Source organism: Cyanistes caeruleus, chromosome 3, assembly GCF_971803275.1.
Source record: "Cyanistes caeruleus chromosome 3, bCyaCae1.hap1.1, whole genome shotgun sequence".
Classification (NCBI taxonomy): Eukaryota; Metazoa; Chordata; class Aves; order Passeriformes; family Paridae; genus Cyanistes; species Cyanistes caeruleus.
Window position 1 is genome coordinate 97,344,962 of NC_141703.1, and position 16,968 is coordinate 97,361,929.

At 39.9% G+C, this 16,968-nt stretch overlaps 1 protein-coding gene across 49 annotated transcripts in view; it reads left to right on the top strand.

Moving 5' to 3' along the window:
* BBX (BBX high mobility group box domain containing) overlaps window positions 1-16,968 on the top strand; it is a 136,882-nt gene that overhangs the window by 81,284 nt on the left and 38,630 nt on the right. For all 49 annotated transcript variants that reach the window (XM_086883253.1, XM_086883226.1, XM_086883218.1 and 46 more), the window contains 3 exons: window positions 3,424-3,622; window positions 8,974-9,041; window positions 14,939-15,019. In XM_086883253.1, the coding sequence (XP_086739379.1) occupies window positions 3,424-3,622; window positions 8,974-9,041; window positions 14,939-15,019 (348 nt within the window). The remainder of the gene's footprint in view (window positions 1-3,423; window positions 3,623-8,973; window positions 9,042-14,938; window positions 15,020-16,968) is intronic.

Sequence of the window (16,968 nt, forward strand, 5' to 3'; positions counted from 1 at the left end):
CTGCCTTAGAAAGTATCTGGTGAGATTGTTACTGTTCAAGCCCTATTCCCTTGCTAGAAGACACTTAATTTTAGAATATGTCTTTGCATCAGCAAGATCCAGAGAGCCAGGATTGTTTCCTGCAGGGAGCAGCCTGATAAATGTGATTAGACATTAGAGTGGACTGCCCCAGAAGGTAGTGGAATCACCATACCTGAAGGTGTTTAAGGGAAGACTGTTACATGACTCTGAATACCATGGTGTAGTTGACAAGGTGCATTGGTTCATCGGCTGAACTCAGTGATCTCAGAGGTCTTTTCCAGCCTCACTGGATTGTGTGATTCTGCTGCCATTCAGTGGCTAAGCTGAACACTTCTCCCTGCTGGTGGTGTCTCAGGTCCAGGCAGCCAGACTGAGAGCTTGCAGGTCTTGTGGTGCCCCTGCTTCAGCAGCTGCCTCAGGGTAGGAGGGGACAAATGTCATGGCTGGCTGGCTGCAGTTTGGCAAGTCCACTGGTATGGACTGTAACGTGTGTAGTGCAAACTCTGCATCCTTCAGAAGTGAAAAATGGAGTGCTGTATTTTCTGTTTTTTTTTTTTTTTAATGTTAGGTCTCTGGGATTCATGTGATATTTAATAGCATACATTTAAAATTAAGCACGTGCTAACAGCTAGCCTGAGGTGTATCTGGAATCCACTTCTGTGAGCTCCTGTTCCTACCACAACTAGAGGAAGCAAATCTTTTTTTATTTGGTGATGAAAGCAACTTGGGGAGTTTTAACCTCAATCCTAAAGTGGCACACCGGTCCTGCTGCATAGCAGAACATTCTCCAGGCTTTCACAAAACAGAAATAAGGCATCAGACCAATCCCACAAGCACATCTTGTTCTATTTCTTACCTGAAACTTCAGAATATGACCCTGCTGGGCAGTCTGTGCCATTTGTTGTGGAAAGCAAGTCACTGTCTTTGCGTTCCATGTTTGGTACTTACGTTTGGGTTGCGTTTTTTGTGGTTTTCTATGGTTGGTTTGGTTTGCTTGTGTTTTGGGGTTTTTTAATCAATTTTAGACATCTGCTTAGACTAGCAGCATTAAGTTGCTTTACTGCACAGTTAGTTAAAGGGAGGAAAGCAGTAGACTCCACTATTGTCTTCAGCCTTTTCTTGTTACTGTGTAGCTCATTTATCTTCTCATGACCCAAAGCAAAGTCTATCTTTGTTTTAGGCCTTGGTCTAGTAGTCACAAAAGTCAATACCAAAAGGGTTTTTAAGATTTGGATTAGGCCCCTGTATGCATTTATAAAAAGTACTTCTCGGCCATTGTTTAACTTTTAAAATTTTCTCTTTTTTTATCTTACGTGTTGAAACTGAGCAGTTCCACTGAGTCCCTCAGTTTGCTCTCTTCCCTTCAGAAAATGCAGCTAATGTTCACTTCTTGGCTTTGCAGAGAAAAAAAAAGACATTAATAGACCAGCTCACTTCAATTGCTCTTGTTGAAAACTGATTAAAAGCTTATTGCAGCCTCATCTCACAAATGGCATGCGTTCTAGTTCTCATTTGATGGGCAGCCTGTCGGCTTGTCAAATTACTCAATAGAATAATTCAATTACTCGAAGCAGCATTGCTGATATGAAGAGCTTATGTAGCTCATTGCTAGCAACTCTGTGCTTTTCACTCTGCAGGCTGGAAACATGATTTGTGAGTGGGCTGTGGCTTTAACAATGGAAGGCAAAGCTGCTTCGTCGTGTATTTCCTTTCCTCCTCTTCCCTTACCCTCCCCTTCCTATCCCTTCTCTCCACCAGGCTATTTTTGTGGTGTACTGAGCTCCCAGAGCAAACTGAGGGAAGTGGAAAAGGAGTGAGGTGAGCAGTGTCACAGTCCTTATTTTGCAGATTTAATACATACACCCTATTCAGAAAATACAGTGTATGTGGGTCAGTGATCCCTGCAGATTTTTATTATTTATAGCCATTTCTATAAATACAAGACTTCACACAGCAGGGTTCACGCAGTGCTGTGTTTCTTGTAAACCGACACGTTTTTGTCTGTGCTACAGTCTGGAGGTAGCAAGTGCCAGCTCAGAGGTGAAGATAGAAATGAAAGAAAGCAGTGCACGTGCAATGGTGGCCCTGCCTAAAGGCAGGCTGTTGAGCTGGGAAAACATTGTAGTGGCTCTAGCAGAGGATAAGGCTTGCAGTGCTATTTCTGTATTTGATGCCCAAGGGATTTTTTTTTCCTCTCTCTGTTTCTGTGCATGCATCTGCCTGAAACATAGGTGCTTCTCTGTGCCATGACTGGGACTGATGACAGCTGTGTGGGTGGGAACGTGTAATCACAGAACAAACTTCCTGCATCTGCCCTGCCATGTACTTCCAAACACAAAGCCGCTCTTTCGGTTGTTTGCTGCCACTGAGAGCTACCCAGTCTTGCAGGGGTGTTGGGTTCCTTCTCCCTGTGGTGAGCACTGGTACTTGCTGGGTGTGCTCCCACAGCAGCAAGTGCTGTACACCCCTATCAGTTGTTAGGCAAACATCTGCAGCTGGAATGTGTGGCATGTTCCTCTGATTTGCCAGTTCTCAAGCTTGCATAGCAACATATGTGTAATACTGAAATGCGGTCTTTCTGTTACTGTTAACATTCAAAAATCTTGGTTTAATGTGAACAGTAAAATTACTGGAAAATGTTGGTTTTTTGTTTTGTGAATAAAATAGATCCTGGTCCTTTCCCCCACCCTCCCAAATTGTGGGATCCAGACCCATTCCCCCACCCGCCATGTGTAGTTTGGCTTCCTTTGTTTTGCTGCCTCATACTAAAAACACAGCAAACAACTGAGATGTGTGCTGTGTGCTCAAGGCCGAAGAATGTTCTAAATGGTCACAGTTGGTTTTATGCAGCCATACAGCATAGTACGTTTTGGAAGGAGCACTGGGGTGGTTTACCACAAGAGATACTGAATATGACATTAGACTGGTTGCAATTTCTTTTCAGTGCCTGGTTTGGGGAAGCATTTACTCAAATATTCTAAAATACTGAACTATTAGAGAAGAATGAATGTGAGGCATCATGCCACATTTATTGCTAAATGTGTGTTTTTATTTAATTCAAACTAGAAAGTAAACCTGCAAAGAATTCGAGTATCTGTTTTTTCAGAGCATGAGCATACAAGCACTGGGGAGCAGTTTGCAGGGTCAGAACTTCAGCCTGCTCTGGGTAATAGACCCTCAGGAGAGGAAAGAGAAAACCCATTTTTTTAGATAAAACTCTCCTTATCTTAAAAATTCTTAGCAAATTGTGTTTGCGGTTGGACTCTAAGCATTAGATTAAACTGTTAAAAATCAATATATTTAAGGATTAGTTACTGTATTAAATCCTCTTATATGCAGTGTGCTCTGTTGCCCTGTGTAGAGTATAATGCCATGACTGATAATTTCTGTTTTCTTTTCTAGTACAAGGATGCATTTATGAAAGCAAACCCAGGGTACAAGTGGTGCCCCACAACCAACAAACCTGTGAAAACCCAGGCATCCAGTGTTACGAACAGGAAAAAGCTATGGGCCATTGCATCAGACTCTGCAAAAGACTTACCGAGCCCAAGGAAAGTAACCAAAAGTGAAGAAATGCCACAACTAAACTTTGGGATGGCAGGTGAGATTTCCATCCATGGTACTCAGCTGTAGCATCCTCTTTTTGTCTGGGGATGTGGTATTGAAACTGAATTGGGATACCTGTTTTCTTTACTACACATGGTACTGTAGTGTCCCAGATTAAGTTACCAAAACTGTAGTTAAACCTCTGTGTAACAGTTTCCTAAAATTTTCCATAGTGCACGATTTATTTTCAAAAGTCAAGTCCAGATGTGAGGCATCCTAACTCATACCCCCTGTAGGGCCCAGATTTGATTGGTTTTTGATCCCAGCTTATCTGCTGTTAGACACTTCCATTCTTTGGTCAAATAGGAAAGTGCTGATTGTGTGCATTCTGTTTCTCTGTCATAGAATGCTCTACTCTTTTTAGTAATTTACTATTTGCAAAAATAATTCATGAGTGTCTCAAGTTGAATATGTTAATATTCTTGTAGATTAATGTACCAGTGGGACTAACACTTTTGTATTTGTGTCAAGAGAAGCATAATTTAATTTAACGTAAATGTGCTCTTCTGCCCATTATATCTTGGAGGAGTAAATTCTAAACTTCTAAACATTCTGGGGGAAAAAAAAGTGAAGTGTAGGTGGAGTGCCTGAACTGGTGAAAAGCAGATAATCTCTCACTGATATCCATAAATAGCAGAACTGTTGTAATCATAACCTTGAAATACAAGGACATTAATGTTAAATACTGGCAGCTTAAGAACCTAGCAGTCAAGGTTGAAAAAGAAAAATTCCCTGCCATATTTTCCATATTTTTTTCCCTTTTGTTTTCCTTTTTTTTTTTTTTTTCTTGTTGAAAGTTTCAGATGCATCAGTATTTATATAATTAGAAACTTTGTCATATCCTACCTGGTTTATGACAGATGTGTAGCAGATAGGACTTCTCTGCTTGGAGAGATTGTGAGTTGGATAGTAGAAAATGGTTTCACGGAACAAGCGTAAAAGAGAAGGGATAAAGAGGCATGCATACCTTAGTATAGTGGTATGAAAACTCCTGTAATGAAATTTATTCTGGCTCTTAAGGAACTGTGAAATGTGATCAAAATAAAAGTGTTTCATGCTGCACAGTTCTAGTATATGAGAGAGCAGTTCCAAAAATCACAAACCCCTTCAGACCATTCCGCTTTTGCTTTTAGAGGAGTCATTTCCGTTCTCCTAAATATTTATTGACTTAACACAAAGAACAAGTAACAAGCCTTAATCTGCCTCTCATCCATCCCCAACTGCTCCTGCTGGGCTTCCCTAATATCAAGTTTTTGAGTACAGAGGTCTTGAATCGACACCTGTCAGAGTAGGGGACAGAGAAATTTAAAATTAATTAGAAACTAATCCATTGTTTTATCTATAGAGCCGCTCATTTCTGAAGAAAGTCTTTTAGTGCTACCTGTAATATTTTTTTAGTTTTTTTTTTCCTGCAGGCTAAGTCAATGAGCATAGTAATTCATAAGGATCTCCAGTCCTCATGGCAGTGATATTACACCAAATATCTTGGGTAGGGTATAAGAATAGCTCATAAAATCAAGACAGCTTCTGACAGGGATGTTAGCAACATCCACATCATGACACATGTGAATCCACACCAAATGGATCACTGATTTGCCAACCATATACCAGTTCACACTAAATTAGTTCAGTTCAACTCTCAGTCTTCTACCCAGTGCAATCTCTTTAAAATTCAGGCTGTATACTAGCTGATGAACTGAAATGTAGCTGAACCACCTTAGAAACACTTCTACCTTTCAAATGCCACTGATTCACTTGTATCTTGAAGGTAGGTCCTTCCTCAGGACAGGTTTTATACGAGTCTGGAATCATTCTAGGAAATCTGTTTCATTTGTTGGTTGTTCCTAATAATGTCTTGACTGCTTTTTGTGCATTACATTTTACTTTGGAAAATCTAATACGTAGAGAGCAAGATCTTTGTTTTTCTAAGTCCTACACCGGCTATTTCTGTCTTTTTCTTGGCTTCACAATAATAACCATGCCACATCTAAGTCTGTCATGCTGACCTACCATTCCATCAAGAAGCTGAGGTGTGGCACCAGCATTGGGCTTCTGACCTGCAGACCCACTAGTGATGTCCTTGATCATCCAGCCTGGAAGCTGTCATTGAACATGTTTTTCTCATGATATGGCTTACCAGTGTAGGGCAAAGAACACTGCTGTTTGCAAAAGCTTTGCCATACAAATGTGTGAGATTCCCACTTGCATATTTTTTCTTCAGAAGAAAACTATCCATGCCAAAATTCTTTTTAGTGAGGCAAAGGCTGGAAGAAAGACACTTCTAGAGTAGGCTATATCCCTTTAGAAACACAGTTTCTGGTTTTTTTACAAAGAAGCTCAATTATGCACTCAGGTAAAAGTTGGTTGAAGCTGGTTCCTGCTGGCCTTCTTCCTGCTTAGTACTTCCTCAGTTTGTTGTTTCCTCTGACTGAGAAATGTCTATGGATGAACAAGCCAGCCTGCAGAGTCTGTAACCAGCCCAGTACTAACAAAGAATGACATTCCCAAACAAAGAGATGCTTTTAAGTTTCATCAGTATTAAAAGCTGTTGAGAAAGTCATGAATCGCCTGCCATTCTGCAAGTCAAATGTGTGTGCTATTTTCCCAGAACTGTTGATTTAAGAATAAATTCTTTAAAATACCCCTTAAAATTCTTCTTCATACCAGTAAGCTCCTAGAAGAGAACCTTATTGTGCTGAGAAGGCACTATAAGCATATGGCAGTGTTTGGATATGTAGATTTTGTCTTCCCTTAGGTGAAGTTATTTTGTAATTGGAAACCTTAGTGGAAGGATTTTTGTTTTTATTGTGAGCAGACATCTAAGTACCAGCCCTCTGCTACAGCTGCAGCATAAGTGTTCAAGTTGTTTAAGCATCACATTAAACTTCTATTTCCAATTCATCTGTCATTTTTTCCTTCCATTTAAATTTTATATTTAAATAAACAGATTAAGTATTTGCTTACTTGGGGAGAAAAACACTAAACCACATTTCTATCTTTGTTCTCTTATGATAAGCTATTAAATTGAAAGGCAAAAAGCCAAAACTGCCAAGAAGATATTTAGAAGAGGGGCAAGAATTTTACAGACATAAATTGGGTGCTCTTGAGATGGACAAAACTGGGGAGGGGGAAACAGGACCAACAGGTAATGAAAATAAAGCATGAAAGAGCAGCTGGGAGTCATCAGGGTGATGCAGGCATAAGAAAGTACTACACTGCACTTTGTTTATCAGGCAAAGAGTTTTCAGGAGCCCCCTGACCTGATGTGGTTGCACTGCTGGTCATCTGTATACAAAAAAGATGAACTACATCTGTGATAACTGCAGAGGAGAGCTATAGGAATTGCTGAAATGATGGGAGATGGATATGCTTGATGACATTGGGAGATCTTGAGTTGTTTAGACCAGGAAAACAAGTGGAAGGAGAGTCCTGTAAATGCAGAAAAGGGAGATACCGTTTAGGGAAACAGTTACTAATCTTAGAGATGAGAGTACCAGAAAAAACATATGCTACCTGGCCCTGAGTATATTTAAGCTAAAACCTGGAAGAAAGATCTTAATACTTAGAAGATTTGAATCCTGCAAACACCTTCCAAAAGGAGTAAACAAAGTAGAAAGCAGCCAGCCAAGGTCTTACTGTTTAATACGGAGCTCAGTAACTTTATGGTGGGCCTGGAGATCTCTTCCATTCTCTCCTTCCTCCAAATTAACTATCTGCTCCGGCATTATCTTTCAGATGTTTACTTTTCATTTCCTAGTTTCTCTGTTGCCCTCATATCTTCATACCTTCTTTTGAAGGTTTGAAGGACTGAATGATTTCTGATCAATTGCTTGGATGGCAAAAAGTGCTGTTGCTGACAGGATCACTTCACTTAGGAATTGTGCTTAGATACTTACTGGCCCTTCACATTTTCTGGGTCTCTTCTTGTTACTAGATCCTACAGTTCTGGTAGTGCCTTGTCTCTTCATTGAAGTGTAATTTTTTTTTTCCTTTTATTTAAAAAAGGCAAACTTCTTCAAAAAAAACAGAACCCCCCTCCTGCATTCTATGTGTTTATTCTGGTGAAAGTAGAAGTTAATTCCAGATGAATATTGGGTTAGAAGCTAGGTGCTATTTAGGATGCCTGTTTAGTGCTATTTAATAATAAGCCACTCTTCTATCCATAAGGTAATGAATGAGCCTGGTTTATTTACATTGTTTTCTTCTGATTCTATTTAATGCCCTTCTAAAAGACTATTGGAAAAACTTACCTTGGGAATGTCAGTGAGAGATGCTGTGTGCAGGAAAACTCTGGGCAGCATCTGTGGTATTGAATTAAACAGCATCGATGAGTATTCCCATGAATTGGACTGTGATCATCTGTACCACTAAACTGTTTGGAGTTTACAGGTACAGGTTTGGCCCATGTCAGCTGAAAAAATCAAAAAATTCCACTCACATTGTGGCTGTTGGAGGAGACATTTGGCCACTGTCTGTCTCCCTGTCTCTACATGACACCGTTAAATCAGGCGCCTGCATTGCTCCCAAGGCATTCTCCCAAAATCAGACAATTAGTCTTCATAGCGATGAAGAGCAACCACTGTTCTGAGTGGAAAAGCTACTCCATGAGTAATGCAGTGTCAGAGTTTATTGCTTTCACTTCTTGTCATTTTTGGAGCTCCTGAGGTGCAGGAAGGCTGGAGGGGAAAAGCTGTCAGTATCAAATACTTGGAGAAAGAACATTTATATCTCCATTTTTCATTCCTCAATTATATTTTGTATTGGCAGGGCAACAAGTAGGCAGGCAGCTTTCCTGGCCACTGCTTGTGCTGTTCTGGCTTCATGCTTCAGAGCTGTCAGGCTGGCACTTTTCACCACTAAATACAGCTCTAAATTAAAGACAAATGAAAATAGAAATTTTGCTTCAGAGCTTGATCATGTTGTTTTGTTCATCCTTTTATTTGTTCTGTCGCCAAGGAAGGAACCGCTCCCTTGGTAGGAGCATCCACCAACTTACAAACCTGTGCATTATTAGAGCATCTTTGTGTATATTTATGTATGAGATCATTACAGTTGCTGTTTTAAAGATATTCATCTCTGTAGTACATAAAACCTTTGGCAGTAGAATTGTAAATCCATGCAATGGGGTGTTAAGCACACAAATCCAATTAAATCCTTCAAACAGCTTTGAAAGCCTTCCCAGAGGGTACAGAAATGGTTATTTGTGATTCTCTTGAACTGCCTTTTATGGCAGCTTGCTGAGAGTGTCTGTGACAAGTAGTCTTCTGGGGCTTTCGTGGTGCAAGTGGTAGGTTTTTTAAACAAGCAAATGAATCAACTTAAGACTTCATTTTACTCTTTTACCAGATCCTACACAAATGGGAGGCCTGAGTATGCTGCTTCTAGCAGGGGAACATGCACTCACTGCACAAGAGGTAAGGAACTCTCTTCTCTCCCTTACCAGGAGCTGTCTGTTTAAAGAGATTGTAAGAGGAGTATTTGACCAGTGGGGAATGAAAGTTAGGGCACATCTCAGGTAACTTCAGCTGGGAATGAAGTGTGAGTCTTGTATCCCAGCTGTGAATGTAGAAGTTGAGCACAGTTCAGTATTAACTCTGCTGATACTTGAGCACACCAGTCAAGCCTGCCCCATGAAGATTTATTGTCAGAGGTAAAAGACTTGAAATACAGTGACTGTATTAACAAACAGGTGATTTGCAAACTTTTCTGAGCAAGGATTTTATATGCTTGTACAATGCCTCACACAAGTGTGGCCTTCGCAATAGCAAACAGATAAATTAATGATTTCCTACAAAGTCACCATCATTGTATCTGCATTCTGAAATCATGCTAGTGCTGACAGGTAACTGAAGTATTGCAGTCTGCTCCTGTTCACTAAATCCTTGTGTCTAAAAAGAAGTTTGTAGTTCAGTTGTCATCACAAAGGTGTTTTACATTTTTACAAAGGAGTCTAGTAAATGTTTGTGTGTATCTCCAGTAGTGCAGAGATCGCTGGTCTTTCTGATTATTAATATCATCTGTTTTTTAGGCCAACTTTGAAAATTGTTCAAAAGGTGGCTTCTTTGTTGGGTATAATAAGTAGTCACTGGCATAAATCTCTAGCTCTAGAAAGTGCTCTCTTATGTTGTTGTTTTTATTGGGAGAAAAAGTAAAAACTTCAAGTAAAAAGTAAAACTTAATCTATATGTGTAGTGCATTTGAGATGTGTTGCTCCTGTACTGCCAGAACTCCACAATGATTTGCACACCAGTTTTAGCATGGCAGTTTTGTGCTGTGTGAGTATTGACCTTCTGTGCTGCAGCATGAAAAATAAGAAACACTCAAGCCAAGTTGACTGAGAAGTGAAACGTTATTTTGTGGTAAATCATACTGTCCTGTACTTCTCAAACTTGTGATCTCTCTTCTTGGAGCATAGAAGTTGTTTTTACTATGCTGTTACGTTTAAATGTAAGGGAAGGTATATTGTAGTCACAAATACTGCATTTCTTTAAATAAGGTCTTTGCAATGACCTTGAGAGCTGAGGTGTCTTGATTTACAGGATTTACAAAAGCCTAAGTAGTATGATGTCAGATGGCAATGTAGGAATAAAATCTACATGTAGATTTAAAGTCAAATCAAAAAGCATATTGTGTGATCGTTTTAGTGCTTGAAAGTTCTTTTAATCAGAACTTTGTTATTTTGAGCAAACGACACGCCTCCCATGTGCCTCAGTAAATCTCATTTTTCCTGATAGAAATGTGCAATAAGACTTGTGATGAAATATTCACTTTATGTATAAACTATGCTCTACTCTTCTGGGCCTGTAGTCCTCTTTTGAAACCTGGTCCTCCACATCAAAGAAGCAAGCTGTGTAATCTGCCTTCCCCAGAAATGTAGAGCAAAATAATTGTCATGAATAGAGCCCAGACAAAACTAGTTGAGGGATTGTTAGAATTGTGATGGGCCACAATTTAGCTCATACTTACTAATGAATTACTGTATTTTAATTGTCCTACCCTATCTGACAAGTGTTTGCAAGGGAACTCCACATCTCTGATTCTTTTTGAGGGTCCCCTTTGTAAAATACCTCCTGCAGATCAATTGGGGTGATTGGTATTCTTAAAGGGACCCAGATGAATAAAATTCAGTCCTCCTCATGGTTTGTTTGCAGGACTAGTCTCCAGCTGTGTATCCAGGTGCTGAGAGACTTCCTCAGTTTCTTTTGTGTGGCAGCCCTGGTGTGTCTTCCATTTTTCCTTTATTATCATTCAGTGGTGAATAGATACAGTGTAAATATTTTTTAGGCATGTGCTTCTCAAATGCAGTAATGATCCTAAACCTATTTAAACTTAAATAACTGAACAACTCTTCTGTCTTGCCACCCTCAGGCATGCAGACAAAGGAGATATAAGATGGTCATCTTTGCGTGCCTTTAGGAGAATCTATGGTTTGATTTCCATGCTTTTGGTCTCACATTTAAAACAGCATCTGGGAGGTTAGCAGAACATGCTGTCATGCAGGTGATATGACAAACTCAGAAAGCAGCTCAAGAATTCATTCTAGATTTGGGAAGCTGCTTTGCTCTTCAGTGGGGAGAAGTCAGTTGTGTTGTATTAGAGTTGGTACTCACATGGGAGAGAATATGGGTGTACTAAGGTGACTACAGGGGTGTGGTTAGTGAAAGAGGTTCAGAAGTTGCTTTATTCTGAAGAATATATGTATTGTTTTTACATGCATATAAGTATATAAATACACATTGTACATCTAAAACCTTGGCATTTCTATTTTTTAAAGTAGACAGTGTTGTATTTTAAAGAATGCTCTAAATTATAACCTGTAGTCCAAATTATCATTAAAGTGTGTGTCTACACTAAAGATACATGCATACCTATATAGTTCTTAAACTGGGGATCTGCCAGACACAGGATTACCTGTCAACATGCATATTGACTGCTGGGCATGTGTATGATTGTGCAGCCTTGAGTGGCCTTGTAAGCATAGGTCTACATACCTCTACAGTCTTAAAGTTGTTCATGGAGGGGAGGGCAACACTTGAGAGAGGATGAAGAACACTGTACTTGGATGTCTGCTAATCCAGTGGAAAGAATTTAACACCTCCTTGTTCTACCAAGTGTATGCTAAATGAATGGATAGGGGTTTTTCAGGTGAAGTGTTGAATCTTCAAGTTGTCAGAAGCCCAGATGTCAGGTAACCAAGTGACTTGCCAGCAGGAGGATGGGAAGAGGCACAACAGGGATATTTACAAAACTTTTTGAGGCTTCAGTTGCCATCTCTGTATGTTGCCAGTATGTTCCCATTTTTGCAGATTTTTGTAATAGACTAGAGAGTTTCACTTCTGATAATTCAGTATAGGTAGGTGATTGATTTCTAGGCAGCAGCTGGAGTTACTAAACAGCTGGGCAAGCTACAGACCTTACAGGAAGTCGGCAAAGGACATGGAAACGCAGTGAGTTTCCCCCTGCATTTGGATGCTTTCCTCAGTTACACGGGAAAACGGTGTATGAGTATATTTTATTGAATACCTGAGCAGAGATGCTGGTCAGGTCTGCTCCAGCTGCTGTGGCTGTGCCGGGCAAAGCCTGGTCCTCGCCGCAGGTCATTGGCAGTGAGGCTGAAGGTGGGTGAGCAGCACTCCTTGCTTGCCGTTCGGCTCCCTGCACATCTCCCTTACATCAGGCCCTTTCCTTGCCTTACAGCAGCACCTAGTGGACTCTCTGTAGCTTACTGCCCAGAAATCCCAAAATCCCGAGCGTCCTCCAAAGCCTGCCAGTCCACCCACGCTGACACCTCACAGCGGTCAGAGTATGGCTGTCCCAGGGGTTTTCCTCCACCCTTGTTCGATGTGATCATTTTGGAGCAGGTTATGGTAACCTGCAGGGAAGGGAATGCCTGTGGTTTCCTTCTTTTTGAGAACAAAAGGCTGTGTTGCATGTGATGCAGGGTCTGTGAGAAGTGTGAATCAGAAGTGAAAAATCTCTCAGTGCAGCTTGAGGGAAGGCTGGGAGGAAGAAACAGGAGAAGAAATGGGATGTTGTGGACATTTTATTAGAGCAATAACTGAGACGTACAAAATGGCACTATCTGTGCATCTGTTCCCTCTGGTAATTATTTTAATGCTTTAATCATGTTCAGCCTGGCAAAGGTTAGAAGTCCTGGAGATAATGTTTCCCACAGGTCAAAAATGTTTGGGGAGCAGCAGAGTAGAAGAAACAAGCTCAAATTAGTGTTCTGCCAAGTAAAGGTAACAGCATTAACTTCTTAAAGAGTAGCAGGAATTGATGGAAAAGCATAGTGGTTCCAACAACGAAATCTCCACTCAGTTACTGAGCACCAGCAATCCGTCCTCTCCACACAAAACTGGAAAACTGGACTTCACACCTCCCACAGCCAGTGGTTCTTGTACCACCAGGTGTACAAGCTGTGCCCAGCCCCCAGCACTTGGCCTCCAAGGCAGCGAGAAGGCTCATCCTGAGTGTCTGACAGCACCTGTGTTGTGGGGGCTGAACCAGGACAGCCCCTCTTGGAAGGGCACTGCCACTCCAGCATGGTGCTCCTGGGGCCCATGGCTCAGTGCCTTCAATCTCAGAGCTAAGCACTATGAGGCAGCTGGTTGAACTGCAGAAAATACAGGAAACAAGTCCAAAATTTGGTTATTCCTTTAAGAATCCCATCAGTACAGTGGCCTAAAATAACCAAAAGAGTGCTCAGATGTGCAAGCAGCAACCTTACATATTTACACCTCTGCAGAGTCTCAGACCTTCAGAGATGGTTCACTCAAAAGCAGCAAAATGCATTCCTGGTATAGTCCAGACTACTGTTGAGGCACAGACATCTTAAACAGACTGTACAGAAACATGATGAAAGTCAGTAATAAACGTTACATCAGCGAAAACAATAGCACAACCTACTAAACAGGCAGAAGATAGACATTAAAAATACATTCTTTGTGTCCCTTTGGGTTGTTGTACTCCCATAGTACACTAATAAAACATCCTGCTCAGTGTTGAATAAATACAGTGGAAATATAGATCACAGGAGTCACTGTTGCTGCTCGGTTTTATGGCAGGGAAGAAACAAATTTGTTTGTATATGTAAGCAAATTGTCAATTGGTTTATTTCCCTTTGTCCTGTGGGTTGCTACACTTGGATTTAGTGTTTCCAGGGGAGCGTGGGTTGCAGATTCCTGAAAGCAAATGCTGCTGTTGATGTTGCAGTGCTTCAGGAGCTCAGACAAACAGCAGCAGGGCAAGCTGCACGTGCTGTAGGCCTGCATGTGCTGTGCATCCTTGTGCTTACTAACAGATGCAGTCAGTAGCTAAATCTTGTGTGCTTTCACCAGTAAAGGCAGTTGATTTACTTGTTTAGGTAATGAATAAGAAAAAGGCCCACATTTATTTTGTAATCTTTTAAATAATCTGAAATTTTGAGGGGAAAGAAAGTTGTTAGGGGAAAAAAAATTCCATCCTGTTGCTTTTCCTAAAATCTTCCATAGCCTCTCTTTTTTTCTGTGTCTTACAAGCCATGTTACATACCTTATTTTATACTAACAGTATCTTGTTCTCCTAGGAGTTACACATGTAAATCTTCTACACTCAAATGTGACGTTTAATGAATGTATCATATTTGATAGAATTCCTTTACAGAATAATGCTTGATTAACATATTTCTAGCTAATAAGAATACCATGGTTAAGGTCTGTGTTAATTCAAATAAGGCTGTTGGTTTTGAGTAGTTATTTCTTAGTATTTTGTTTTCAGATATAATGACTTTCTTTTACTGCTTCTCAAAAGCACCCCTAAAATGTACGTTTAGATACATGATTTGAGAAAATTTAAGCTTATGCTACTCTTATCTACTTATTTTCATGCTGTTGTGATTGGAGATTATTTTTCTAATAGGTATTCCTGTCATCAATGGTGACTTCAAAATTTTTTTAACCTTCTCAATAATCTTACTCAGAATTAATAGCACAAATTACAGACCTAGCAGGGTGGATAGCATCACCAACACAAGATAGTTATGTGTCCAATATAAGCCATTGAGTATTCTATTGCATAAAACTATTCTGACAAGTTCAGAATCATAAAAGGAGGGGGGGAAAATGGTATTCTTTGTGGTCTTTCTTCTAAGACAGTTTTCAAATGCATTAAAATAGGTGTTAAACTATGTTTTCATCTATAAATTATTTAATCTTTCTGGGTCTGCAAAATATTAGCTTGTCCTTCTCTTAAATGATTTGTTTTGCTTACTGTTGTTTTTAGCTTGAGAGAAGCACCTTTGAGGTCTTACTCTGCACACTCCTTGTTTCAGGTTTCCTCCAGTACTTGCCAGTCTGATGCATCTAATTCTACAGAAGCCTGTCAGAAGTCATCATTGTTTCAGTTTGCAGAGGTGAGTTTCTTTAAAAAGGGTTTTGGTTTATTTTCTAAGTGCTTCCTTTTAAGAAGCATCTGATGTCCAGCTGAAAAGAAACCAAATGTCTTTAACTAAAATTGATGCTCTTATTTGTTCCCTCATTTTTGGGTTTATGCTGTTGAATCATTTATCAGGTTGGTCAGACTTGAAGTGCAAGAGAGTGTGTTTAGGACCATGCTGGATACCCAAGTGCAATAATGGAGCTGTGGTTTAAGCTGTAATTTCTCCAAATTATGTCCTTTCTGCACTTAGTTTTAAACCAGAGCCTTATTAACTACGGTTTTAACGTGTATTTGGGTGTTACATTATGTTTCTAACCTATTGTGGCTGATTTAGTCATCGGCTCCATCAAAAGTAATTGTAGTTCTTAAATTTCCAAAATTTTCTTCTAGAACAACCAAACAGCTCTATGCAAGTATGCTTTAATTTTACAATGTGCAGTATTTTTTTCAGTATACTCCAGTTACTGCTAGAAGTGCAATTGTGGTGTGTGTATTGTTCTTTTTCTTTGAAGAAAGAAAACACTTTCATCCAAGTCTTAAAGGGTTTCATTAATATAAATAACACAACAAAAATGAGATTGCAAGTAGCTCTGGCCCTCTGCAAGCATCACTTGTTCCTTGGTATTGTTCCAGCTTTTGAAATAGTCATAATACATGACACAAAAATATTTAGTTGTATAGATACTGATTTTACGGGACACTGGGTAGTTTTTAAATAAGTGTATATGGAAAGAAATTTTGTAGGGGCTTCTTATTACCTGTATTCACACCAGCTGTGAATCTGACTTGTCTTTAATACTCATTGCCTTTGCACCTTCATACTCCTCCCTAAAACATCATCACTTCTGGAGCAGATATATTGCAAGCCATGCACACAGGAAATGGGACTTTTGTTTCAATTGGGTATTTTAACATCAGCACACAAGCCCTTGAGTTCCAGTTTAAGATCCGAGTCTTTCAAATGTATTAGAAATAAATTGGAGCACTGATCCTTTATTTCTGATTAAAGATAATGGCCAGAGTGAAGTAGATAACCTGTAATTAGGCTCTTGAACAGCCTGCTGGCTTTTCTTGTTAGGAAGAGGAAATGCCTGGTGTGCCAGCAATGAAAAGCAATACTTAGAGGCTTCTTAGAATTGGTTAATTCCAGTACCACTTATGACACTTCTGTGGTAATGATTCAACATCCATCTTTCCAGGTTTCTGAGATCCTTCTGTGTGCTTATCCTGTCAGTAGACCAATGTCTTATATTGAATTTCACTGCTGAATCTTTTAAAGAGTAAGACAAATACCAGCTCACCTAATTGTTTCAGTTCATTTTACAGTGCTGAAGGAGGGAAGTGCCAGATCCCTGTGGCAGTAAGCAGGAATTGTGTGCTGCCAGATACGGCGTTGCTTAGGGCTTCTGACCTCCGGCTTTTCCTTACCCATTGAAGAAAAATTTCAGTGGGTTCCAGGAAACAAGCTCACCTGCACTGCTGAAACATGTGGTTTAGAAGCAGCTTACTGATGATCAGTAATTAGAAATGCAAATTAGCTAGTCTTATTTTTCAAAGATATTAAACGGCCTGTAGAGAGGATGCACCTAACCAGTGCATGGTAGGTATGTGTGTCAAAGGCAAAATAATTGGTACTTGTAGTGAAGTCTAACATTAATCAGAGGTGTCATTTGCAACAAAACTAATTGACACAAGTTAAACAGTATGAAATGCAGTTACCTCAGTGTGTGGGATAGATCAGGTATCTCAAAATACTTGCACACATTGTGTTTCTGTCCACACTTACCTTCTCTGCTAAGTAGCAATTTGTGCTCTGTCATCACCACCATTCTACAGTCTCAGGTCTTCCACTGAACTGTGAAATACAATACAGTGTTAAGTATTTTTTGCTAACCCTTCTTTGACATATCAGCAGGCAAATAA